Source organism: Suncus etruscus, chromosome 4 (genome assembly GCF_024139225.1).
Source record: "Suncus etruscus isolate mSunEtr1 chromosome 4, mSunEtr1.pri.cur, whole genome shotgun sequence".
In the NCBI taxonomy this organism is placed as follows: Eukaryota; Metazoa; Chordata; class Mammalia; order Eulipotyphla; family Soricidae; genus Suncus; species Suncus etruscus.
In genome coordinates, this window is record NC_064851.1 from 104298072 (window position 1) to 104325895 (window position 27824).

The 27824-nt window shown below is 47.3% G+C and overlaps 1 protein-coding gene across 2 annotated transcripts; it reads left to right on the forward strand.

The window, feature by feature from the left end:
• Window positions 1–8110: 8110 nt before the first annotated feature.
• On the forward strand, window positions 8111–27754 carry STMN4 (stathmin 4). Of its 2 annotated transcripts, XM_049771436.1 has the most exons (8): window positions 8111–8175; window positions 19474–19564; window positions 20502–20594; window positions 21257–21337; window positions 21589–21797; window positions 22769–22960; window positions 23636–23689; window positions 26121–27754. In XM_049771436.1, exons 2-7 carry the CDS (start codon window positions 19552–19554, stop codon window positions 23654–23656), a joined length of 609 nt encoding a protein of 202 aa, XP_049627393.1. In that variant the 5' UTR covers window positions 8111–8175; window positions 19474–19551; the 3' UTR covers window positions 23657–23689; window positions 26121–27754. The 2 variants fall into 2 exon arrangements, with proteins under 2 accessions (XP_049627393.1, XP_049627392.1); XM_049771435.1 differs by lacking the exon at window positions 23636–23689.
• The last annotated feature ends 70 nt before the right edge of the window (window positions 27755–27824 follow it).

Genomic DNA, 27824 nt, shown 5'->3' on the forward strand with positions numbered 1-27824 from the left:
TGGGAGAATAGACCTGGGAGCCGGGAACCTGAAGCAGAATTCTATATGGAGCAACCCGAGCATTGGAGTCCAGCACTGCGTCCAGAGCCCCAACCAGGCGACCGGAGAGGCGCCCTCCACCCTCGCCGTGCCCGCGGCGCCTCTGCAGGACGAAGTAGCAGCTGCTCTTCTGCGTCACCCACAGCTTCAGCGCGTTCTTGAGCAGCACCTCCTCTGGCCGGAGCCACATCGCCGCGGCCGGGCCGCGGGGAAGCAGCCGCCGGTGCACCCCCAGCGAGACGCGGTGCCACCCTGTTGTTGTTTTTTCAGGGTTAGGGAGGTAACTGGAGTTGCAGCTAGTCATAAATTCAATCCCCCGTCACAACATTGGTCCAGCATTGGCCCCAAACTCCAAACAAACAAAAGTATCCAAAGGATCCTCATCATAAGATTTAAAGTGGGGAACAGTTGAAACTCACCGAAATGCACAAAAGAAGGGGAAACTTCAATTTGGCCATATGCTCCATTTACCACGAAGCCACTTCTAACAAAATAGGAGGAAATTAAGAATGTTTCAAGACTATGACTCTTGGTCGTTTCAAGGAAATGAATGTTTAACAACAGGCACCATGGGAAGGAAAACAAAGTACACCCCCATCTCCAAACTATCATTAGAGCAATTCCAAAGAGGCCCATCTTGCTTTTATTTTTTTTTTTAAAGCAAATGCTCATTAATTATGATGTCTTTTTTTTGCATGTATTTCTGCTCTTCTTCTAGGTTTTCTAAACGGGGTTCTCCAGCAGAAAAAAAAAAAGGTAATATTCAGAATGTTCTGAATATTTTATCCTGTGGGTGGGACGAGGGCTTTGGCTTTCCTTTCAGAACCCGGAGGCCATGAGAGCAAAAGCAAACAAGGGTGAGCGGACAGAAACGCTGAGCAGGGACCCAGAGAGGATGGGTGACCGCCTGGGACACGTGGGTGCAATCTCACTGACTCATTCAGAATCTCTAGGGTCACCTGCTGGGGTGGTGGTGGTGGTGGTGGTGGCAGTGAGGCATCGCCCAGAAAGCTGCGAACGGAGGGTGGGGGCAGGTTGAGGAAAGCCAGCGAGCGGCAGAACTCGCAGGCTTGTGCATAAAATTTTGCAAGGAATCGGGTCTGCAGGTGCCTGCAAGCGTAGGGCTGCGGCATTCTTAGCACCAGACCGCAGTTCCAAGGCTCCCGGCGGCATCCGGGTCTTTGGGAAAACTTTCTTTATCACACGAGTCGCTCCTATTGGCCTCCTGTTATACTTGGGATGATGTCACCATCAGCCAATCAAAAGTCAGATTCTCCTCCCTGGCTAGGTAGACAATGGGGAGTTAAATAACTCTTCTAAACCCATGCATCAACAGTTCCTCTTGAGTCTAGCCCTTTGGGGGGTTCTCCATACCTTGGGTAGGGTTAAGGTAGGTGATGGTGATGTTGGAAAGAAAGTGAAACAGGTAGCACCAGGCTTTTGCATATATATATATATATATATATTATATATATATATATATATATAATATATATATACACACACAAACACATACATATATACACGTGTATATATAATACCTAAATCAAATATATATAACAGATGATATTTATAATATAATAATATATTAATATATATTTTGGGGAGTGTATAAAAGTGATGTCTAACTCATTCAGAAATTTCCAAGAGTGGCCAAGGCACTAAACTAGTTCAGTAGGAAAGGCATTTGCTCTCGCAATGAGGCTGACACAAGTTCAATTCATATTGGTTTCCCCTCTGCCCACTAATAGTGATTCCTGAGTGCAGAGTCAGGAGTAAGTCCTGAGCATCGCTGGATATGGTCCCCAAAGAAACAAAAATTGTAAACATCAACACTCAACACTCCACCAACCAGAGTTAATACGAACATTCCAGTGCAATTCCTCCCCCTACAGTTTCAAACCTTAACGTCTGAATCTGTGTAGTGTTGTGTGTGTGTGTTGTGTGTGTGTTTTGGGTCACACCCGGCAGTGCTCAGGGGTTATTCCTGGCTCCAGGCTCAGAAATTGCTCCTGGCAGGCACGGGGCGACCATATGGGACGCCGGGGATTCGAACCGATGACCTCGCTGCATGAAAGGCAAACGCCTTACCTCCATGCTATCTCTCCAGCCCCTAATGTACTGAATCTTGTGCGGAAATTTACTCACGATACTTCAATGGCATTGTGTTAGTCACCTACTGTAGAATAGTCTTTTGCTAATTACTCAATCTTCAACTGTAGGGCATTTAATGGTGGCAAATACTTTTCAATAAAATGCAATGTTTCACAAGAGCATTTTTTTTTCAGTTGGTGAATCAATGCTCTCTTTTATAAGTGTTATAAGGAGTTGGATTATCTGGATGTCATAAATTATTTTTAAATCATGGCTGCAATGATCTGTGGCATATCAATGGTCTTGTAGGACCCTAGTCCAATTACTTGCTTTGGATCAAGTCTAATAAGAAAATTTCCTCTGTCAAAGAAATGTATATTGTCTGTAAACAAGCAGTTTTCAAATTCTAAACAAGCTTAAGTCAACATCACCCAGCTTCATCTTTGCTATTCTAGTGCACCAGTCAAGGTTATATATGTTATTAACTGATACTGAGGGCTTACTCTTGGTTTTGTGTTCTGGAATTTTATGTGATGCTGGGGATTTGAACCTGGTGTTGGCTACATGCAATGGCAAGCACCTGTACCCCAATACTATCTCTCTGGCTTGCTACTATCATTGATTCTCATAATTTAGTTTTTTCATTGCCAGTGATAGAACTATTGTTGACCTGTATTCAGTGGCCTCTTCTGAATCTTGTCTTGCTTGGCCCATTTATATTACTACAGGGTGCTTTATCCTTTCCCTCCCTTCCATAGTTTTAATTCAACCTGATGGCATTTTTCTCCTTTTTTCCCCATACGTCTGTCCATACATGTAGCGAGTTTCTCTGTTGTAGATCTTTCTTCAGGATGCTATTTAGAGATCCACAATTTTGTCCCAGCATCACGTCATTTCTCTCTACACCTGGCCAGTTTTTTCCTGCTTTCCCCATAGTGGAATAGTTTATGTTGGGCATTTCTGGAAAGTTTAAAGAAACAGTCGCTCCTGGAGGCAATCACTAGATCAAGTTTAAAATGGCTTATGTTATTGTTAGTTACTTCAATTCAATTAGTCAATTCTTTATTCAAAACACTATTTTTAATTACTTTTAGTTCAAATAATTAAAGCTGTAATGAAAATCTTTTATCAAAAGATTAATATTCACTTGGGTAAAATACAAAAAAAATACAAAATTCAAGGGAAGATTATTTGGCAAGTTTCTCCTCTCTGTTCTACACTGACTGCTTTGCATACAGCCTGTGACTCGTTTATTCTGGATCTTTCCAGAGAAATACTTGAGATGGAGAAATACTCCATTCATTCTTAAGACTCTAAAATAGTCAACAGTATATAACTTGCTTTTTAAAAACACAAGATAGGGGCTGGAGCGGTGGTGCAAGCAGTAAGGCATTTGCCTTGCATGCACTAACCTAGGACGGACCATGGTTTGATTCTCCCGGCGTCCCATATGGTCCCCCAAACCAGGAGTGATTTCTGAGCGCATAGCCAGGAGTAACCCCTGAGCATCACCGGGTGTGGCCCCCCCAAAAAGTAAAAACACAAGATAACTGGATAATCATATCTTGTTTAATACATATAGAATTGCCTCTTTTTTTTTTGGGGGGGTGCCACACCCAGCGGTGCTCAGGGGTTACTCCTGGCTGTCTGCTCAGAAATAGCTCCTGGCAGGCATGGGGGACCATATGGGACACCGGGATTTGAACCAACCACCTTTGGTCCTGGATCGGCTGCTTGTAAGGCAAACGCCGCTGTGCTATCTCTCCGGGCCCAGAATTGCCTCTTTTAAATTTATTTATTTTGTCTTGGGACCACACCCAGTCACGACCATACCCAGTTATGCACAGGGCTTTCTCCTGGCTCTGTGCTCAAGATCACCATTAGAGGACTTGGGGGTATCATAGAGGATGCCTCATATTCTATTCAGGCCAGGCACATCCATCCAAGGTGAGCGCTCTACTCTCTACATTATCTCTCCAGCCATGTACCTACCTCATTCTTTTTGAGAGTTTTCCACATCCCTGTGTTTAAAAATTAGAGTCTCCATAGCCACACCACTTCTGAGAGAAATCAAGGTCATTTCTAATATGTACTATGCTAAATAGTGCTATTCCTTTTCTCCCCTCCCCCAATAGTGCTATTCTTATACCTAGTCATCACATCTGTAACATGTGTAACATTTCTTTTTCTATTTATTTATTTATTTATTTATTTATTTATTTATTTATTTATTTATTTATTTATTTATTTATTTATTGGTTTTTGGGTCACACCGGCAGTGATCAGGGGTTACTCCTGGCTCTATGCTCAGAAATCGCTCCTGGCAGGCTCGGGGGACCATATGGGATGCTGGGATTTGAACCACTGTCGTTCTGCATGCAAGGTAAATGCCTTACCTCCATGCTATCTCTCTGGCCACGTAACATTTCTTTTTAAAAGTAACATTAGTCCTTCGCAAAAATAATCATGACAGATTAGTTTAGATTTAATTCTGTCAGATTAGTTTATCATGACAGATTAGTTTAGACTTAGTTAGCTAAAATTGGTCACCTGGCCCCTGTGCTTTTCTTCTTCTAGATGTGGGAAATGGGTTGGCATCCTTGGGGAGCAGCTATGCAATGCTGGGAGCCACTAGAAGTCCCTCTTGGATTTAGGGGTCCAGCTATATGCCACAGCCTCCCCTCTCACCCGCCTCACTCCCTGACTGGTGAAGTCATTCTCTGGCCTGGCTGCTCCTTATTGCAGCGTGACTGTCCTAGGTCTCTGGAGCCTGCCCATGAGTGTCTGGGGAGCTGAGGATATCTGTGGAGTCCTCAGCGCCTCAGCAACCTGATGATGTCATGCTAGCTGTGTGGCCGCCTGCTCCTCCCTCTGGGACACTCTGTCAGAGCCTGCACCTTAGATCCTCTCCCTGAGCTGGGAGAAGGTTATGCAGGATCAGGGGACAGCAAGATCAGGCTGAGATCTGGGCTCTGCTCACACCTTGGGCAGGACCCATCCTTTCTCCAATTGCTCTTCTGTTTGGGAGGGGAGGTGCTTTAGCTCTTTTGTGCAAACAATACCCTTGCTTTTCTCCTATCTAGGCACTCTTAAACCATCCCAGAGGGACCACCATGCAACCAGAAAGAATACAGACCCATTCTACAAGGAAGTCAAGAAATCTGGGACAGCTTATTGGATTGGGGTACTGGGTACTCTCTGAAGTCAGTTTGTCTAATACCCCCAGACAAAGAAGATTCAGAGATTGGCCCTTGAGTCTCAACCCACTGTAAACTGTAAAACCCCCCCCCATTTTGCATTGCCCCTGTTACATCCTTAAAGGTTGATTCTCACTAATGGTCAGAGGTGACAGAAGGGACCACTGGCCCCCAGTCTCCTTTCAGGGGTGGCCCTTAGTGTGGGTCACTTGCCCCTTGCAGATGTGGGCTGTGAGAGTGGCAGCCACGGAACACATTGGCGATGGATCTGTGTCCTTTGTCACGGATGGGATGACCCAGCGGGTTCAGGAACAACCCCCAGAAGCTGCTACCCATCCTCAGTCACCTGCAGCACTGAGGTGCTACTTTTCACCAGCTTTCCCTCCCTTTCTCCCTCTTACCCTTTGGCTTCTGAGCTTTTTGGCATATTTTTCTATAGGAACCTTGGTTTCCTCTTCGTTTCGTTAGAAAGGAAGTGGGTCTTCCACTCCTCTCTCTGCCAGTGGCTGGAAGAGAATAAAATGGACATTAGATAAGACAGAGAAAACTCACCTTTGAGTGCCATCTCTTTTTCTCCCAGGCAGACACAGAACTCTATGGACTTTCTCTCTCCATAGGCACTGAGTGAAACCAGAAAGGAGTGCCAAATTCAGGAAGGAGAACAGAACAAAGCACTGTCTGGTGCTGTCTGAGGCTGGTTTTCACCTCCGGATTGCAAAGAAACTACATTTCCTGATTTTGGAAAGGCAGAGAATTCTGGGCTCTTGGGATCCACATTTTATTCCAATGAAAATGGGTTGCCTGCCTCCAAGGCAGATCCTGTTCCCCCACCCCCACCCCACCCCCACCCCACCCCTCCTGCCTTTAGACCCCAGTTCCTTTTTTGTTTCTTCACATCACTCCAGGGGCGCTCTGGGGCTCTCGACATTCCAACATTCCAAAATTCCAGGTCCAGAGAAGGAGGTGTTGTTAGACCCTCTCATTCTCCGTCCCCAGGGCCCCTCTCTCCTGCTTGTAAGAGTCCTTCCTATTGACTCCATTTCTTTAAGAAATAGGGTGCCACACCCCTTTCGCAAAGACATTTGTCAGATGAACCCTTTGTAGACACATGTGCGATCTTTTCCATCACAGCCCAGAGCTCAAAAATGGAACATGTGGAGACTTCTAGAAGCAGGGCAGCCCTTTCTTGCCCACGCACCCCTCGCTGATGTCTGTCTGCGTTCAGGTGGTAATCCTGTCCCTCTCACCCCACCAGCCTGTCTGGAGTGTTGGGGGGGGGTACAGGGTTCCCCTCCTGCTCAGGCCAGCATCTCTTCACTCAGCTCATTGGCTGCTGTTGCCATGGTAACAAGCTGCATTTCCCCCCCCCCTTTTTTTTTCCAGAATGCAGATTTGTGGCTTTTCAGGGCTGGAGTGAAAGGGAGGGATGTCCCTTCTGCAGAGGTGGCCACCTTGGTGGGGTGTGTTTGGATTTTATAGCCCAGCAGCAATGTGCGGGGAACCCCCAGTCCGAGTCCCAGGAGCCAGCCAGCCCTGATCGAGGCTGGGGAAGCGCCCTGCAGGCTCAGCATGCTGTGTATCCAGCGTACCTCTGGGGGGGGGGTCCCAGAGGAGGGGCAGGAGGGCTCGCTCCTTCCCAGCCCCTTGCAGCCTGGAATACCTGAACCCATAAGAAAGGGGCGCTGAACTCAGGGGGATGTGGAGGGGTAGGGAACTCTGGGAGGTTCTGGCTCCTGGATTTGCTAGACCAGGGCTGCCCAGGCACTGTGTGTGTGTGTGTGTGTGTGTGTGTGTGTGTGTGTGTGTGTGTGTGTGCATTCATGCTCCACCTGGACAAACACACAGCTTCCCTTGGGAAGAAGCCAGCCTCTGCCCTAGTCCGTATCTAGACTTAAGCCACAAACTGCCACTTAACAGTAGCTCCTGGCCCACTGGTCCTTCCCCCAGAGAAGGGAATAATGCAAGACTGGGGTGGGGGTGCTGCAAAGCCATGCCCAGAGTTTGGGGTGCAGAGAATACTCAGGGAATTCTTGGTGGGGAGGCGGCTCTGGAGGGGGCCTTGCTGGGAAGGCTGAGTGTGCCGGGCTAGGACAGCTGTATTTGGGGTTCCCTTGCCCCCCCCCTACCCTGAGACTTTAACTCACACCCTCCAGACATCCTACTTGCCCAGGGACACCCCAGGGTTTGGAAGCTCCACTTGGGGAAGACCAGGTGCTCTGGTGACTTCGTCAGGGTGCCCACTGCTAAGGGGGTGAGCCCAGCAGAGTCCTGTAGGTTCACTATTACAGTCCTGGGACTCAAGACTTCCCCTCCCAGCTGCAGGCTCTGGGGGTGCTAGAGCCCCTCCTTGTCTCTGAGTCATCATTCAAATCCTCCACCCCCCAACAGGGCTGTGAACAGGCGTCAAGCCCCCCATGACAGCTGTTTTTAGGGTTCATCTATTCCTTCCAGCCTCTCCCCTAAATTCCAGACTCCCCCCACTTCAGATCCTCAAGATCCTTAGACATCATCCTCCACCCTGAGTGCTTGCTTATAAACCGGCCAGCACCCCGACTTCCCCGCATCCCCCCTCTTTCTTTCTTCTTGCATCCCCACCCTGGTGTCCCCCACCCCCTCACGGCTCCCCTGAAGCAGGTCTGACATCATTGTCCCCTCCCTGGCCGGGGAAGAGTTACTCGCTAGGCAATCCCAGCTCCGCGCCGGAGGAGATGGTCCAATTGCCGAGCAACCTGCGGCCGACCAATCAGGGCGCTCGGAGGTGATGTCATGGCGAGAGCCCGGTGGTGCTGATGGGGAGAAGCCCTGGATACCACTAATTGCGGGAGTGAGGACGGAGTGACTGCGGGTGAGTAGAAGGGGAAGCGCAGGTGCTCGAGGCTCTGCAGGCGCGTGGGGACAAAGACCCAGCAGCGGGGGGAAGCCTCTACTGACACCCCTTTGGGTCACTAAGCTCCTGCTCCATCATGAAACTTTGTCTTGGACTCTGGGCAGCAGGCTGGGGGAGATTTGGAGGGAGGCAGGTGGTGCAGACGAGGCGTCTATTCTATGGAAGATAGGAGCCGGGTTGAGGAGGGGTCGAGGTTTGTGTGGGGTCCGAGGTTCACGCGGAGTTTTTATTTTGCTTAAACAAAATTAAAAAATGTTTCATTGCTCATGAGCAGCTGTAGCTCTGAGGCTGGCTTCTCCGTGAAGTGGCCCTTGACCCCCTTCCCAACCTATTCTGAGCCTAAACTGTTATAAGGGGGCTTTTTTCTCCCCAGGAGCAGCTTCCCCATTCTTCACACCCCTCCCCATTCCATTTCATCCCATCTGCACGGTCCCCTCTTTCCTTTCTCCTCTCCCTGGGGGTGACTGAGACAATGAGATCACTCCTATTTCTGGCCCTGCCCTACCCTAAGTCCACCTGCTCCTACCTGACATGGTTAGCTGTTCCCCCCCCCCCAAGCTGCCCTCACCCTACCCTGCCCCTCGCCCCCCTCTGCCCCTCCTGTTCAACCCCCAACCCCGCTGTCACCGGGAATTTCTGCTTTGTCCTTTGCATCCCAGTACCCAGGGCGACATGCCCCAGACCAGCTCTGGCCCCACGTGGCTCTAATGCCTTTGTTTTTCCCTCCCCAAAAGCCGCTCAGGTGTGCAGGCCCCTCCCCACCCCATTGTGCTGAGGAGGGGCAGGTCCTGGGACCCCAGGGAAGGGTCTCAGAAAAAATGCAAACAGTCCCTCTTGTGAAGGGCTGTGGCCAGGGACCCCCTCTGTGTCCCCAGCCCTAGAGAAAAGGAGAAGGGGCTGGTCAGAGGTGGCTGGGATGTGGGTGTGTGTGTGGGATGAGGTCATTGTTAGATGAGGAGCTAGTCAAATTATGGGGTCTGGAGGATTCCCAGGAAGAGAGAGATATCCTCAGCAGCCAGGTCTCTCCCCCATCCCCACATTGCTTTCATCCTAATTGTCACCCTTCCCTCTTCAGTACTTGGCAGCTGCTCCTGAGTCCCTCCAGGATATTTGGGGCACAGGTTTTGAGAGGGTGAGGTGACTAGCCAGAACCTCTACAGAGATACTCAGGGACTAAGTTCCCCATGGCCAAAGGCATTCAAGTAGAAGCTGGGAGACCACCCAGAGGAGGCCTCCTAGGCGATTTTTGTGTGGTATGGAATATGTGGATGAATGGAGGTTTTCTGGACTGTAGGTGGGAACCCATTCTGGGCCGTGAGATGAATTGGTGGTTGGGGATATTTAATTAAAAAACTGAATCAAATAGAGGATGAAAAAGTCAACATGTACCTCAATTCTGTACCATGTTAATGATGATGGTTTCAGGGACATATTTATAAATAGATTTGACAAAAGGATTTGATTATTACATTTATATTACATTTATATCTATATTAAACTAGCATTGAAACTAGAAGTAGTATTTACATAGTTATATTTATGTTTTGGCTGTGTGTTTATTTTTATTACATCCTACATACATATAATAGACATTGTATGTATTTGTATTTTATTATATATTTTTATGTATAATATTATTAACATATATCATTATATATAAATAATATATATTATTTTATATTTTTATCCATATATATGTGCTCCAGTATAATGATTTCAGTATCATGACATATACAAAACTGGATCATGATATAATATATAATGCTTTGTCGGGGGCCACGGTGGAAACAAAATGTCTCGAACTTGGTGACTCCCAACTACTTCTAAGATTAAGCATAGGGGACAGGGTTGTGGCTTAATGGCAAAGCATGTGCCTTACATGCAGGAAACTTGGGTTTGATCCCTGGCACAGCCAAGATAAAATATATAATAAATCTATAAATCTATATCTGTATCTATATCTATACCTGAAAAACTATGGATAATCTACAAGCCTCTTTTTTACCCTCTCCCCTACAAGCCTCTTTTTAAACTATGAGAAAATATACATAAAACCTCAACTTTACCATCTGATGATCTTTTCAATTGTCAAGTCTGACATAGCACTTGGTGCAGACCTTTGCTATGGACCACACCTACCTTTATCTCCAGACTTTATCCATATTCTCAATTGGAAGTGGGGTCTTCCAACTCTAACTATCTGTCCATTCCCAGCCCCTCATCCCCCTTCCTGTGGGGTTAAGCAGTGTTTGTTCTCCTGTAACTGTTTTTCACTTGCCATATTATCCTCCCGAATCATCTCTGTTTTAGGTTGTGAGTGAACTTCTCGTCAGAACCGTCTTCTTTGTGTCCTTATGAATGACCAAATGCAGAGAAAGTGCTGAAAATCCATTTTGCTTTAAAAAGAAAATTGCTTATTCAAGGCAACATTCTTTAGCCACCAGTCTGTGGACTACTGCCAATCTGTGGTATAGTAAGGGTTGAAGAAACAACTAGTTTACTTTGTTTATCTTTGCTGGTTTGTGGACCTGTGTGCAGGACAGGTTTTTGTCTACAGGTGTAGTTAGAGGATACTGTTCCAAAGGGCCCACAAAAGACAGAGAATTCTTGCCTGAGTGAACCTGTTGGCGCTGAGGTAGTGGTTATGTCCTGTGAGTCTTACTCAATATCTATGTTTTATTTTGGCTCAAAGAGAAATCTGACAGCCAAGTGCTATTGGCTTCTTTCTTACATGTGATTAAACCTTTAGAAAGCATATTTTCTTTGAGACTAGAGCAATAGCACAGCGGTAGGAAGTTTGCTTTGCACACAGCAGACCCGGGATGGACCTGGGTTCTATCCCTGGCATCCTATGATCCCCTAAGCCTGCCAGGAGTGATTTCTGAGTTGCAGAACCAGGTGTGGCTCAACCATCCCCAAAATGAAAGCAAACTTTCTCTGTGGGATATCTCCATAAAAAGATATAGTGGATCAGAGTGATAGTGCAGTGGATAGGACAACTTCTTTGCATAGCACCAACCTGGATTCAGCCCCCAGAATTCCATATGGTTCCTTGAGCAATGCCAGGAGTGATTTCTGAGAGCTACACCAGGAGTAACCCTGTGCATCTCTGGGTGTGGCCTCCAAACAAAACAAATCAAAAAGGGTATGGTTCAAAGATGTAACATATGGTCGGACATATACAAAATAATGTAACTGTATTGTTATAAGTAGAATAACAAAGCTGATATTCTGGTGACTAGAGAACAGGATCATTGAAAACAAAAATTCAAAACAACAACAACAACAAACAAACAAAACCCAAAAGGACAAAAGATCTAAGCAGAAAGATGAAAGGAAGGAAGAGAGGAGACAGTAACTGCATTACACCCACCTCAGCAATTTCCATCTTTGATAAGCTTGATTCTAAATAATTGGACATTCTTTTTGAAGAGCAGGTGGGCCACACCCAGTGATGTATATGGATTTCTCATGACTTACATATGATTACACATGATTAATTACTCATATGTCTGGGGTACCATAGGCAGTGCCAGGAATTGAACTGGGATCAGTCACCTGCAAGACAAGCAACTCCTTCCCTGCACACTCTTTCTGATTCATTGTGGGGGACATGAATGAATGCCCAATTTCTGTTCAATTAAATTCAGATATTAACCAAAGGAAGGCTTAAATTTTTTTGAATGCTTAAGTGTTTCATCAATGTCCCCCCACTGTACCTTTTGATTATTTTCTGTGTGTTTGGAGATGAGAATTTCCAGAGAGGGGCCAAAGTGATAGCACAGCAGTAAGGCATTTGCCTTGCATGCCATTGACCCAAGAAGGAACCAGGTTTAATTCCCAACATCCCATATGGTCTCCTGAGCCTTCCAGAAGTGATTTCTGAGCACAGAGTCAGGAGTAACCTCTGAGCGCCACTGGGTGTGACCCAAAAACAAAAATAAAACAAAAAAGAATTTCCAGAGATTTTTCAATCCTGGATAGGCAAGTAGAAATGAGTCAGTGTGTTGTGTGTGTGTGAGGGAGGGGGTGAGAGAAGATAGAAATTTTTGGGAAATGATTAAATGTATCAAATATAATTCTATATGTTCTGCAGAGCACCAAACTCCCTTTTTCCTCCCATCCTTTTTGTTGGCTTGGAGATAAATATGCATCATGTATAATTTAGTTCAACTATTAAATTAGAATTGACTGTAGGTGTAGAGAGGTGGTAGCTTGGAAAAAGATGATTTTCTTGGCTCTTCTTTTCCCCCTTTAATGTGGAGTAAGGACAATCTTTCTTGCCATATGGGAAGTTTATTCTACTTTCAGTCTCCTTAGAAGATAGATAAGGACATAGTTCTGGCCACCTCAAAACTAGTCCTTCTGATCCACAGGAGCTCCTGGCTCTTTTCCACCCATTGAGACTAATCTCCAGATGTCCACTGTACCTTGTGGGCTGATAACCTCTTGTCTGAGAAAGGAAGGAAAATGAAAGTGAGCCTGACCCTTCCTATTTGTGGATCCATTGCTTGATTCTCTGGAAATGTCAACCTGCTCTGTTGCTATGAGTTGAATCCATGTCTGGTCCTCGGCCAGTCTGGTGTTCAAGTTGTGAAAGTAGCTTGTGAGGGCAAAGAAAAAAGTGCTCAGCATGGAGTGCCCCATCAGTGGGGAGTGGAGGGTTGAGGGCTCACCAGATATCAAGACTTCACCTAAAGGTGCCTTACATTTTCTCTGGACCTTGGAAACAGCAGGTATTTTGCTCTTAGACTTGGATTTAAATCTTTGTCATTTTCTACTCATATGACTCAGGCCAAGGTTCAAGCCTGACTTAACTAGCTTTATAATGGGGATGTTTGTATCCATTTTGATCCATTTTATAGGATCTAGGAGGAGGAAATGACAAATGATACAAGCCCAGAAAATGATAGGTAGGGCTGGAGAGATAGTATGGAGGTAAGGCATGCCTTACCTTGCCTTGCATGCAGAAGGATGGCAGTTCGAATCCTGGCATCCCATATGGTCTCCCGAGCCTGCGAGGAGCTATTTCTGAGCATAGAGCCAGGAGTAAACCCCGTGGGCTACCAGGTGTGACCCCGCCAAAAAAAAACACAACAAAAAAAAGATGATAGGTTTAAATTATGAACATAGGATAATAAATATATACTAAAATTATATATAATCATATATATACATAAATTCAAAGATGGTAGGAAATTTCTTTCCTTTCCTTTCTAGCCACATAAGTGCTCTGAAATATGCTGATATATTTGTAATTAAAGCATGATCTATTTCTGTGCCTTGGAAAGTTATGTTACTCTGTGAAGCACTACAAAATATGAACATTGAAGTGATAGGAACAAGATGACAAGGACTTCTATGGAAGGTTCAAGTTACCCACTTTTCTACTTTTCCTTCTCCTAGCCCCAGGAGCCTGGCTCAAGGTCTTGCATACCCAGAGTGGAAAGGAAGTCCTGCCTCTGATAGAAAGTCAGGCTCCTGACAAGCACTCCCTGCACACCCCCAGCCCCATCCCTCTATAGACATAGAAGGGAAAATGAAAGTGTCCAGGAAAGGTTCATGATGTGGATTACTGTAAAATCACCCCATGCACCATATCTCCAACCCCAGGTGAAAAAGTGAATCAGGGTCACACATGAAATAATCCAAACCAGGCTGAGGGTGAAACAATTATAATCTGGCAGTCTTCTACCTCTTATCTCCAGCAAGCTGCCTGCCAGAACTGTTGTTTTTATTGAGTACAGAGGCCACCTCTCGGGGCAGTAAGGACAGTGTAAGGCCAGATAGCTCAGGCTATCCTGAGCCCGTCCCGTCCAGGTTTACATAATAGACAATCTCTGTTTTGGGTGAAATCAAGTTGTAAAACAGATACAGAAACAAACAAACAAAAAACCAGGGATGATCTTTATTTTGGGTAAAATAATATATAACCTAACAGATTATAAGGGGCCCTGTTACCCCAGTTTAATCTTCATTATCTGGCTTTCACACCAGTAAACAATGGAGCCATTAATCCACAAGGGATTCTCCAGTGCCAGGCGCCTGAAGTTTTGTGTCTCCCAACCCCCAACACCAACTGTAGTTTGCTAGAAGCTGTTGGATGTATTTTCAGATTGCTAGGGAGTGGTCCCTGCCCTTGTTGGGTCTGGTATCTCAATCCACGAACCAGAACACTTAAGATGCAATCAAGCAGAAAGTGATTATTGAGAGCCACAAACTAGCATGCTGGGGTCAACCAAGCATAGTTGGCGATTTTGGCCCAACTTACATTCTTACTTTTATATCCAGTTTAGAGAATTTTCAAATGGGCTTGGTGACCTTCGCAGGGATTGGCTACACATTTCAAAATTGCTTAAAGCATGCTAGGTGATTGATCAGGGAAAATAAATAAAACCCTAAATAAGGGCCTCATGGTGGTTGCAAGAAGATGTTGGCTGGGCAATGGGGAGGTAATAAGTAACTGTCCAGAGGACTGTGTATGGCTCTATTGGCTAGCTGGGGTGGTAGCATCTTCTGGTAACTTACTGCTTCATTTATAGTAAGAGGTGTACTGCACCACCTGAAGCCTATCATGGCTTCTGTCTGGTTCTTTCACTCTGACTCTGGGTTGGAGCAGTCTCTCCCATGTCCTGTACCCACTGTCAGTGCCACTGCCCACAGGTGGGCTCCCTCTTGGTCATTACCACCCAAAAGCCTTGTGGATATTTTTAGGATCTGGCCAAGGGCTTGGCACAAAATAAATATTCAATGAATATTGTGGAAAGAGCAAAAACCACATTCATGAAAGAATAATTTATCTCTCCTGTTTTCAACTCTCCATCAAACATCAGCACTAACCAGCCTGAGGAGGGGCAGGCATGTCATACAGGGAAACACTCTGATTTGGGGAAAATGTCAAACTTCACAGGACTTTTGAAAAGATCCTAGTCAAGGGCTCATTGCTTTCCTGCTGCCCCCGAACCCCAACTCTTGAGCTCTATCATGGCCTCAGAGGCCTGTGACAAGGCTCAGGCCATTCAATCCTTGGGCAAGCACATTAGTGTCTTGTCTCTCAAAACTATTCCTTTTGGAATAGCACTTCAGGACCATCCTATTCAGCCTCAAGTTGGTCTCTTGCTCAGTCTGGCCAGGTTGGTGAGTTGGAGGCACCTTGGAATGTCCTATCTGTGCTTCATATATGGTCACATGGTCTCTCAAAGCCAGAAAGGTGCTTCCCTCTCATCTTCTGCTCACTGACTGTGTTGCTACAAGCCAGAGTCTTGGACAGTTGTTGTTCCTCACCATGTGAAAATCCTTTCATGCTGTTGGATCCTTCCTGGGCCTCCATCTTTTTATGACTGCCCTGATATGGGCTGAGCCCTTAGCCCCAGACAGAAAAGCAGGATTACAGGAGGGAAAGGTGCTGACCTTAGGCTTCAGAGATATGAACTTGGGTCCCAGATATGCTGTCAACTCATTGTGACCTCTGGGTTGCTGTTTTCTGGAGGATGGTGGTGACAGGCATGTTGGAAGGGATTGCAAAATGGAATGTCCAATGCAATGTGGAATGTTGATCTTAGGGCATCTAATTGCACCCCAAGTTTAGGGATGATCACAAAATCCCTTCTCCTGGGAAGGCATGTGTAGTCTTTATCTTACATGTGTGAGTTCCATGTGGATTCTATTTATCTGAAAAAAAAATTCCTCCTTTCCTCCTGGGACAAAAATCTGTTAACCTAGTCACATATCACTGGATTGCAACTCACAAACCACTGAATCTTAATGCTTGTTTTTTCCATCTCTGAGAATTCTGAGCTTCCTGGAGAAACTGGGCCTCTAATATAATCACTTTAGCTACCTTCTTCCACCCTTATAAGATCCCTCTAGCTAAATCTTCATTCCAGATCTTCCCTACAGCCACCCTCACCACCCACCAGAACTTGTTCACCCTGTATGACACCTCTAAAGTACCCAATACTCCCAGGTACCTGGATCTTTGGTCCCATGAGTACCTGTATCTCAGTTGGTTGGGCTTATCATTCACCGACTGACCCTGGATAATAGTTCAAATAGTTCACACACACACAAATACACAAAAAAGAGCACTTCATTGCTTTCCATGCACAACTCTTGAAAGACTTGCTAGAGGAAATGTAGGGATGTTTTTGCAAAGGGGCAGGCACAATGCTTGGTGGTAGACCACACAAGCCCACTGAGCTTATCAGGCTGCAACAGTGCTACGTGTATGTAGTTTTTTAGAGGCTGTGCCATACATCCTTTCTCAGAAAGTTCCATGGGCAACACCATCTTTGGTACTGAACACAACAAAAATGGCATAATTAAGGGCAGGAGGAGATAAGTCAGACCCTATACAAATATTGGGAGCAGAAAGAGGTTTTCCACAAAGATTGTTCTCTTTTTTTCTGCCACTCTGGTTCTGTCTCACCTCCTGTGGCTGAGACCACAATGATCATCAACTTTGACAGAAGATACCTATTGTCTCTCACTTCCAGGGCCTGAATTCAAGGAATTAACAGGCCCTCATCTACTTCCAGACTTGCCTTGCTAAGCCCCTGGAAGCTCCTGCTGTTCCTTGGCTTGTGGCCACATCCCTCCAAGATCCATCTCTCTCTTCACATGGGGAATCTCCCCGCTGAGGGTATGACTGTCTAAGGATACTGATATTGGAGATAGTGCCACCAATTTGAGTTAACACAATCAAATCTGCAAAGATCCTTTCCAAATAGTTATATTCACTAAGTTTCAGGGGTGAGTGCAAGGCGGTGTCCTGTGGGTAGGGGGCTCAGGGGACACCCTCAATGCTAAATGACCTTTTTTTGATATCCCTCAGTCTCTTTGAGTTTACAATAGCCGATGCCACATAATGATGGCCTATAAATACACCCACTTAATTATGCTAACTCTAAGTGTGAAATCAAAACTTCTCAGTTCTGCCCCCTTGACTGTGTGTCTCTCTAGGGTGCCTTATCACTTCTCTGTTTCCTTCCCTCCTTCTCTGCATCTTACCTGTCTTTATTATTTGGGGGGCCATCGTTAGCAATGTACCACCCTCCTGGTGGTAGTTGGCCAACCACATTGACAATTCAATGTGTCGGAGGATTCAGAGCTTTTCAGACTTTGTGATGCTAGGATTGACTTCAGACATCCCAGTGGGGCATGTTCTCACCTCTAGGGCCACAAGAAGTGATGTTTTAGGTGGAGGCAGCCCAAGGATGGAGCCAGGGCAGCTGCATGTAGGGCCTTTATCTGGGCACCTTACCTACATTTCCTACTTAATTGCTTCCTGTGCAACTGCTTCTGTAGAAAGCACTTAATATGCAGTTTAAGTAGGCCACCTCCTGGAGCCAGATTGGATTCCCTATGTGCCCACAATCTTGGGGGAGGGGGCAGCCATCAGCATCAATGTGAATCTTCACCACCGAGAGGCTTATAAATGGACAGACCAGGGCCCAAGCCCTGGGTAGAGCAACTCTAGCTCCAACTGGCCTTGTGGTGTGGGCAACGTGTCTCAGCATCTTGCAATCTAGATTCTTGATCTGAAAGCTAAGCTGGTCTTATGCATCTTGGTTTTTGGTTTTGAGGTTCACACCTGGCAACTCTCTGGGGTTAGTTCTGGCACTGCTGGGGGGTGGGGGAGGGGGAGAATTCCAGGGCTAGAACCTGGATTAGTTGTATGCAAGACAAGTGCCTCATCCTGCTTTGCCCCCTTGTGTATTTTGTGAGCATAGTACAGATCCATACAGAGGTCAGTTGGGGTCATATGGGCTGGAAAACAAAGGCCAGCAGGGACAAAAGGACCCCTGATCTGTCAAAGGGAGGCTTTGCATTTCCAGGCCGATTTGTTGGCCAGCAGCAGCCACTCAGACACTCAGAGTCCTTATTTCTCTGCCTCCATTTCCCTAATTGAGCCCCCAATGATGATCCTGCCAGGGGCTTGCTCCCTGCCAGGCACTGCCTCAACCAACCCTCTTGAGCTCTGATAGTGCCAAGTGTTATGGCCTGGCACCAGCCCCACACTGGTACCAGCAGCACTGAATGGCGGGAGAGAGCCCCATTGTGCTATGTGGGGAGGGATGTGCAGGGATCCTGGTCAAGAAGGCAGAGCCCTCCGTGCAGGAAGACTTTCTGGGTCACTTCCAGCTGCTTCTGCTCTGCTTTCTCTCTTTCTTGCTGTGTGTCCTTGATCAAGTTTCATTAACTCCAGTCTTCCTTTTTCTTATGTGCAAACGGGGAAGACTGTAGGGCTGGAGAGGAGTGCAGGTTTGTGTATCTCTTATCCCACACCCTCAGACTGACCCTGATGGCGAAGGAAGAAATTTTCTTTAGCACTCCCTTGAGCTGACCACCATCCATCCAGACACCTTCCTCCCTCCTGCAGTTCTCCCAGCCCCCCATGCAGAATTCAAACAGGGACAGTTATGTTTGGACATGTGATACTGGACATATGATGTGAACAGCAGCAGCACTTGGGGATAGTCTGTGTAGACTCTCCCAGGCCTCATCCTAATGATTCTGGGGGCACTTGCCTTGCACACAATGATAAGGATTTCCCCCCACAGAATTGGTGGGAGTGAGTGATCTTTGAGCAAAGAGCTAGAAGTAAGGCCTGAGCACAGATGGATATGGCTCCAAAACAAAACACCAGTCCACCCCCCCCCCCACCAAGAAAAGAAAAATCTAATGACACTGCTAACACCTTTGTCTTTGGCCACCTCTGTCCGACTCTAGCCAGAGGGGAGCATAGTTCCCTGAAGTAAATCACTCAGAAGGGAAGGAAGAGAAGGAAAGGAAGGAAGGAAGGAAGGAAGAAAGGAAGGAAGGAAGGAAGGAAGGAGGGAAGGGAAGAAGGAAGGAGGGAGGGAAGGGAACAAAGGAAACAAAAAATGTAAAAGAAGAAAGGGAAATAAAGAAGGGTGGGAAGGGAAGAAAGAGAAGGAAGGACCAGACCTACTGTACTATCTCTTCTTCCCACATAAGTACCAGTAACTCATCCTGTTTGTGGGGGACACTCATGCTTGTTCACTCAGGGGATCTAGACTTAGATAGAGGCAATAAGGAAACTCCTGTCAGCTGTGGAAACTGTGATGAATGGGAGGAGAATGTGTCTCAGGTGGATCTGGGGAAGGAGAGCTGGTGGGGGTGTCTCTAATGATGGTTGTGGAGCAGAGCACACACATGTTCTGGGTCACATATTCTCTCTCTCTCTCTCTCTCTCTCTCTCTCTCTCTCTCTCTCTCTCTCTCTCTCTCTCAGCTTGGTGACAGCTCTGTGCTGTTGGCAGGATCACCTGGTCACTTCTCTGTAGGATTCGGCACCCAGACCCTGAACAGCATGACCCTCGCAGGTAGGTACAAGATTCGTTTGCACCAGCCCTGGCCGGTGCAGTAGCCTTGGAAGTAGCAGGCTTGGCACAGTGCTGAGTTGTGGGTGAGGCTGGAGAAGGGGAGGGATTGGGGTGCTCTCCCAGGGCTGGGGTGAGGGCTGTGTGGCCTTCATTCACCAGTCAGCTTCCACCTCAGACCTCCTGGTCTTCCAGTCTCAGCCCCCAGGCCACTGTTCTCAGGGGTCCTGGAAAATCTCAACCTAATTATGATCCCCTCACCCAGTAAGGGGATAGAACAGCTGAAGAAATGCCCATTTCCTCGAACTCCTTACTTCCCCTTCATGGGGAATCCAATAACGGAAGCAAATGCTTTGCATGTAGGAGGCCCAGACTGGTGCCCCAAATATTGGACAATGTATGGTCTCATGTGCACTGACAGGAACAACCCTACCAAGCTACCATCTACTATCAAGTCAGGAGTAGCCCCATGAGCATCTCTGGGTGTATTTTGCCCCCCCCAACCCCAAAAAGCCCATGTGGGGGCTGGAATGATAATATAGCAGGGAGGGCATTTGCCTTGTTGTGGCTGACTTGGGTTCAATCCCCAGCATCCCCTGAGCCTGTGGAGTGATTTCTGAGCACTGCAGAGTATAATCCAAAAGCAATAAATAAATAAATAAATAAATAAATAAATAAATAAATAAAAAGAAGAAGAAGAAGAAGAAAGAAAAAAAGCGCCATGTGATTTTTCTGTTTTCTCCATCAAGAGAAATGGCATGTTGGGGTATACATAGAGTCAAAGTCAGGGTGCCAGTGGGGCATTTGGCATTCCCAATGGGCCTGCTGTGCTGGATATCCTGGGTGGTGCTGTCAGGCTTAGGTTCCAGTGAGACTCAGGTGCCCCCAGCTGGTATCTATGATTCCGAGGCATCAATGTGTCCTGTCTGTTCCTCTGCAGCCTACAAGGAAAAGATGAAGGAACTTCCACTGGTGTCTTTATTCTGCTCCTGCTTCCTAGCTGACCCCTCGAATCAGTCCTATAGCTACGAAGGTGAGTGACAATCTCAATGGTCTGCAGTGTCCACTTCCTGCCTTGCTTTTTCTTCCCTGGAGGTGGGGACATTTGTGGGGTCTAGTCAGAGTGTCTGGCAGCCATTTGAGGAAGGGGCCAGAATGATAGCATAGTGGTAGAGTGTTCACCTTGCACACGGCCAACCCAGGAAGGATCCAGGTTTGATATCCGGCATCTCATATATACCTCTAGGAGTGATTTCTGAGTGTAGAGCCAAGAATAACTCCTGAGCACAACTGAGTGTGGCCCAAAAACAAAACAAAAAACAAAATGCAGACAAACAAATAAACAAATTGGCCTTGAAGTTCTGAGCCAGATTGAATTAGGCCATGTCCTTAGTCTAAGGTCTTCATTCAATAGATGGATGTGTGGGGGGTGCAAAGGAAGAGCAGATTTACCCTTGGCAGAGTCCCAGGTTAGAGGGAAAGATGGGCCCCAGATTGAGAGAGTTTAGGGGTGAGATGGGGGGGACCACCATGCTGCCTGGAAGGCTGACGGCCCAGGACACTAGTCCAGATCAGGGCGGGAAGCAGGTGAACTTTAGGATTCTTCTGAATTTGCATATGGCCCAAAGGAAAAGACATGGTGTGGTCTGGAAATGGGGTGCTCCTGCGAGCGACCTGACCGTTTTCTCCACTTAGGCTGGTGTGGGAGACAGTGTCGGAGGAAAGATCAGAGCCAGCGGAAGGAGAGCGCAGACTGGAGAGAGAGAAGAGAACAGGGTAGGAAGGCCTGGGCCAGGAGGGAGGGCAAGAGGGGTGAGACACTCCCAGCTGGGCAGGAGCCGGACAGGACAGAAACCAACTGATGTCCCGGTTGGTGGAACCCACATTCCCAGACACTCCAACATTTAGAGCCGGAGACCAGCATTTCCCACAAGCCCACCCTCCTTCGGTGGCCCAGTACCGGAGGACCCCAGATCTTGCCCCGCATTATGGTCATATTGGCTGAACGGTCCCTTTGCCTTCTTCAGCTGACACAGTGGACTTGAACTGGTGCGTCATTTCCGACATGGAAGTCATCGAGCTCAACAAATGCACCTCGGGCCAGTCCTTTGAGGTCATCCTGAAGCCACCATCCTTTGATGGGGTGCCCGAGTTTAATGCGTCCCTGCCCAGACGGCGAGACCCATCGCTGGAGGAGATTCAGAAGAAACTTGAAGCAGCTGAGGAACGAAGGAAGGTGGCCCATCGCTGACGCGAGACCATCGCTGGAGGAGATTCAGAAGAAACTTGAAGCAGCTGAGGAACGAAGGAAGGTGGGGGAATACTCCTCCCCACATCTCAGCCTTCCTCCCTTTCCTTCCTTCCGTCCTTCCTTCCTTCCTTCCTTCCTTCCTTCCTTCCTTCCTTCCTTCCTTCCTTCCTTCCTTCCTTCCTTCCTTCCTTCCTTCCTTCCTTCTTTCCTTCCTCTCTCTTTATCCCCCTCCCTCCCTCTGTTCTTTCCTTCCTTCCTTCCTCACTTCCTTCCTCCTTTTTCCTTACTTTCTTCCTCCTTTTTCCCTCCCTCCCTTCCTTCTCTCTCCCTTCCTCCATTTTCTTTTCTTCCTTCTTTTCTATTTTCCTTCATCCTTCTATCCTTTCTCCTTCCTTCCATCCTTGATTCATTCCTCCTTTTTTACCTTTCTCCATTTCTTCTTCCTTCATTTCTTCCTTTCTAAATTTCTCAGTCCTTCCTTCCATTCTTTTTTTTCTTTTTGAATTTTGGGCCACACCCAGTGATGCTCAGGGGTTACTCCTGGCTATGTGCTCAGAAATCGCTCCTGGCTTGGGGGACAATATGTAATGCTGGGGGATCGAACTGCAGTCTGTCCTGGTCAGTCGTGTGCAAGTGTGCAAGTACTCTACCACTGTGCCATCACTCTGGCCCTTTCCTTCCATTGTTCACCCTCCCTCTCTCCCTCCCTTACTTTCTTTTTGGGGTCACACATGGCCATATTCATAGTTTACTCAGGAATCAGCCCTGGTCATGCTCAGGATGCCGGGGATTGAACCCAGATCAGCCACATGTAAGGCACATTCTCTATCCACTGTACTATCTGTCTAGCCCCAATTTCATCGTTCAAAATAGCCCAGCAAAATAGCATAGTCCACATGATGCCCCCTTCCCTAATGCCATCTTCTCTGAGCACATCTTCTTTTGTACTTTTCTAGTACCAGGAAGCTGAGCTCCTGAAACACCTGGCAGAGAAACGCGAACATGAACGGGAAGTGATCCAAAAAGCCATCGAGGAAAACAACAACTTCATCAAGATGGCAAAGGAAAAACTGGCCCAGAAGATGGAATCCAATAAGGAGAACCGAGAGGCCCATCTGGCTGCCATGCTGGAGCGGCTGCAAGAGAAGGTGAGTGGTCTTGGGGCAAGAATTCAGACTGGGACTCTCTCCCTGCATGGCAAGTATCATGGACTTCTGTCTTATTTCAGGGGAAGAGCAGGCTTGGGTAGGAATGGAAGTGTTCCCCTTAGACTGGACCTTTAGTTTTTTAAGGGATGTTTTGGCCAGTCAGAGACAGACAACAAGAAGCAAGCTTTGGAGATGCATTACCCAGTGCCAGTGACCCAACCGAGAATGTCCTTGACTTAGGGAGAGGAGATCTTGTGTCTGCTACAGAATCCAAAGGCAAGGGAGGAGGTGGTGCACAAGTACACACCCCTGGCTTTATTCTCAAACATACCAACTTAGTGAATGAAAGAAGCCAACACCATCTCTTCTCTCATTGAATTGACTGGAACTCTTGGCTCTGAGCCCAGGGCATAAGGCACTGAGTTGACCGCTAAGCAGGAAACACAATTCTTTCCCAATTCTTAATGTGGCCCTGGTGACTTCTGGTTCTGTTTAAGGTGCAACCTTTTTGTTCATAAACCACAGTGTCACCTAAACCTGAAACACGTGAGAGGCAGGGGACTGGTGTCTGCAGAGCATTACCCTGTTCTGCTGAGAACACGCTGGCCTCATTTCCAGCCGCCCCAGTTTCCCTGCCGCTCCTGGCCGAGCTCCAGCTCTGTGTTTTATTTCCAGGAGCCGCCTGCTGCGCGGTGATGCCAGGGACCCGATCGGTGGCCTCGTCCCATGGTGAGCAGCGGGGTCCCCCTCCTTCCTGCCCATCCACCCAAAAGCCCTTGGCAACAGCTATTAGAAATGTCTGACTCTTCTTTACCACAGAGGAGCATGTGGTCCAGGCCCAAAAATCGCACCTCCTTCCAGACCTGAAAATGCTGACAGGAGATATACCTGGGTTTGGGACAGAGAAAGGTGTTGGCCCTCAGGACAAACTTGAAATACTTAAGTTAGACCAGAGTTGTGCAAGGGGGCTCCAGAGACAGTTAGGAGCCAATGTTATGGCACCACTCAGTCATCACAGCAGTCCCACCAAGAAGTGGCACCAAGAGATGACTTGACTGAGGAGGATGCCAGGGCCAAGTGAGACAGTGATTTGCCAGGGACACAGTCACTAAGGAACAGGAGGCAGAACCCAGCTCTTTTGGCTCTTTGGATACATGTGTCAGGGTGACTTACAACTATCCTGTTAGCATGTTGTCAAAGGGGGTGTCCAGGGGGTGGGGCTATGGAAACCCAGATTAGGTAACCCAGAAGTCCAGTGCTCTGGGACTAGAGGGAGGCTGGGGAGACTCATTTCTGCTTGGAGGGTAGGACTCCAAGAAGCAAGAGGCTGAGAAGTCAATGAGGAAAACTCTCCATCCACTGTGACCTCATTTATCAATGATGGCAGGAAGTGGGAGACCTGCTCCCATACCCACATTTTAATAAAGCCCTTGTGGTTAGTGTGATGTTCATACTGATCTCCCTGTGCCACACACACTTGCTGTCAAGTCTAAAACAGAAATTACAGATATCTATATCCCTCCAATATATACTCTTTAATATCTAGAATCATGCCTCTGGACACATTTTCCCAGGCTTTCTAGTTGAGGCAGATTTATAACAAGGGTTAAGAAGCAGTGACCTGGGCCGGAGAGATAACATGGAGGCAGTATGTTTGCCTAGCATGCAAGAAGGATGGTGGTTTGAATCCCAGCATCCCATATGGTCCCCTGAGCCTGCCAGGAACCATTTCTGAATGTAGAGCCAGGAGTAACTCCTGAGTGCTGCGGTGTGTGACCCAAAAACCAAAACCAAAACCAAAACAAACAAACAAACAAAAGAAGCAGTGACCTGTGGGGTTGGAGCAATAGCACAGCGGGTAGGGTATTTGCGTTGCACCTTGCTGACCTGGATTTGATCCCTAACATCCCTATGGTCCACCAAGCCTGCCAGGAGTGAATTCTGAATGCAAAGCCAGGAATAATCCCTGAGCATCACTGGGTGGGCCCAAAACTAAAAAGAAGCACTGACCCTGGGGCCAGAGCCATAGTAAACAGGGAAGGTGCTTGCCTTGCATACAGCTGACCTGGATTCAACCCCCAACACCACCCCTGACCCTCAAGAGTGGTTCCTGAATTCAGGGAGTAATAAACCAGGAGTAAGCCCTCAGCATAGCTGGGTGTGACCAAAAAGCTAATCTCCCCAAAAGAAAAGAAAGAAAGAAGTATTGCTCCCCTATACCCCATAAATCCCCCAGGGCCCTGGAAAGCACTAGGCCTAGTCCTTTAAGGAGTATTTTGGAAACCAGGACTGCTCCAGACTGACTCTTGCTCTATGGAAGAGATGCCTGTAGTGGGTGGCAGAAATATTTGGATCCTGTCTGTATACAGGAGTTCTAGCAGAAACTCTTGTAGTAAGGGGTGTTCCCTGCTCACGGTGAAACAACTGTCCAGAGAAGTCCCTGGGCATATGTCCCATGGGGAGTGATACGAGGAAAACTCCACTAAGGCCTCCAGGAAAACACTTGCTTCCCTTCATGTCCTTTGACTTACAGACCAGTAAACACAGGTCGAGCATGTTCATCCGTGACATGTGGATGGGGGATTTGAAGTTGTAGTTGATGTTGGGAGTGATTAGGTTACAAAATTAAAGGTGACAGTTGCAGACTGGCCAACCCCCCATTCTTTTTATAGTGGAACATTTCCAGAATCCCTCAATCAGTACATAATCAGAGTAGGGGAAAGGGCTCATCTTTCCACAAGAGATGGGGCAACAGCTCTCAGGTGGAATGTGTACTGAGACATGTGTCCCACCTCTACGAGCTTGCCTCCCACAAACCACATGAGAGGTTCTTTAGACAAAGTGCAAACAGACATCCAGGACATCAGAAGAGGGAAGGAGCAGCTAGTAGCCCTGGATCAGTCTTGCCAGGCAAGTCTGCATGAAGGGTGGCCCAATCATTGAGCATCCTGGGAGCTCACCTGTCTCTGGCTTGACTTCACCTGCCATCTTGCACCCCTCCTAGGACACCTGGGCCGAGCCTGCTCTTCACTTCCGGTGACAGCTCTCCTTGCTCTGGCCCACTTCTAGTGGCCACTCTCCTTGCTTCTTTTGTCCCTCGTGGGTCTTTGTGCCCTTGGAACCTTGTGTCACCTGCCCTCTCCCCTCCCTTCCCTCTCAGGACAAGCACGCGGAGGAGGTGCGGAAAAACAAGGAGCTGAAAGAAGAGGCCTCCAGGTAAAGCCCAGGAGGCCGAAAGAAGTTTCCAGAACAGCCGGACAGCTCCAGCAGCTGTAGTTCCGAGGCTGCTTCGCCTCGCCCACCACCGGCTGCTCTCCCAGCACTGGGGTTTGGGGGGAGGGGGGTGGCCAGGGGCGTTTCCTCTGCTTTTGGTGTTTGTACCTGTGAAGAATTGAGCACTGAAGCCATCCTATTTGTTTCTGGGGAACGACGATGGGGTGGGAGAGGGGAGAGGAGGAGTCAGGGAAAGGGACATGGAGCAGGACTCAGGGACATTGCAACCCTACCCTTCCCGCCGAAGACTCGGGGCTTGTTTGCCAAGTCTGCCCAGGTGCCCTGAAAAGCCAAGCTCAACCTGGGCAATGCACATGGGGGATCCCAGCGAAGTGAAGATCTCAGAGTAAACCTGGTGCCCAGCGTGGTCAAGAGGAATCCAGCCAGGAGTGAGGGGTCCGAGCTGTTGCTGATGCTCGGATTGGGCAGGCTGACCACAGCGAGTGTATGTGCGTGTCATCCATCCTCTTTGGATCATCATGACCAGATGATATTTACTCCTGCCTCCAGCGCCTTCTTTCCTGGACCAGTCCTTGGGGAGGGCTGATAGCATGTTCTAAAATTTGCCCGCCGGCCTTCAGCTGGCACATACTCCTTTCCTTTCTGGGGTCGATGCTCAGAGCAGTCATGAAGCTGGGCTTTATGGGCTGTAACTCCAGTAGCTTGGGCATCATCGAAAAACGTGCTTTTGCTTTTGCTTTTATCCTTCTAAAGCAAATTGTCGGGCTGTCTCTTATTGAATCTGAATCAATGGAAAAAGAAATACACCTGACTTTTTATTAGGGTTCTCCAGATGCTTATAGGAAGGATTTTTTTTCCCCACTATGGGAATGTTTGGCTCTAAACACTCACAGGAAGTCAGCAGGAAATAACATGCTAGTGGTAGGTTTGAGTCACCGAGCCCAGAACCTGGGACCATGGCTGAGAAGGGGGTGCCCCCTTTCTTCCCATGCAATGAAGAGGGGAAGTAGCCTGGGTGAATGGGGTCCAGGAATTTCTCTCCATCTTGCCATACACAATGGACCATTTCCCACAGCTTTGTAAATACGATGCTTGGTTTTGCCTTTCTTCCTGCCAGGGGCAATGCGATTTTGAAGAGAAGGAATCAGAGAAAACTATGACCATAAAGAGGATGTTAAGTGGGAGCTAGCCCTCCACACCGACCAGCTCTTTGGTTATGTTCTGGGTACTTCTATTTTGGGGATTTTGGGGTTGATAAGCCACGCCCCCATTATATTCTAAGATCTCCAGTTGATGCCTAAAACCATGGAGATTATTATATCTTATCCATACTCTGTCTTCTTCATTTTATTGAGTGAATTTTATCTAGGCACCGTGATTTACAAAGCTGTTGATAATAGAGTTTAAGGTCTTCAATGTTCCAACTCCATTTCCTTTATAATCTAAAAGTGATGACCAATTCCTTTAATTGATAAATTAGGCACAGCAAGAGAGCAACAATACCTCTTAATAAACTGAATAATTGTAACAATATTCTGAAATAAAAGTGATGTGATTATGGTCTCTCTCTCTCTCTCACTATCTTATTGTATTTGGTAGCTTCAGAATGTCTTTAATCAATGGGAAGAGA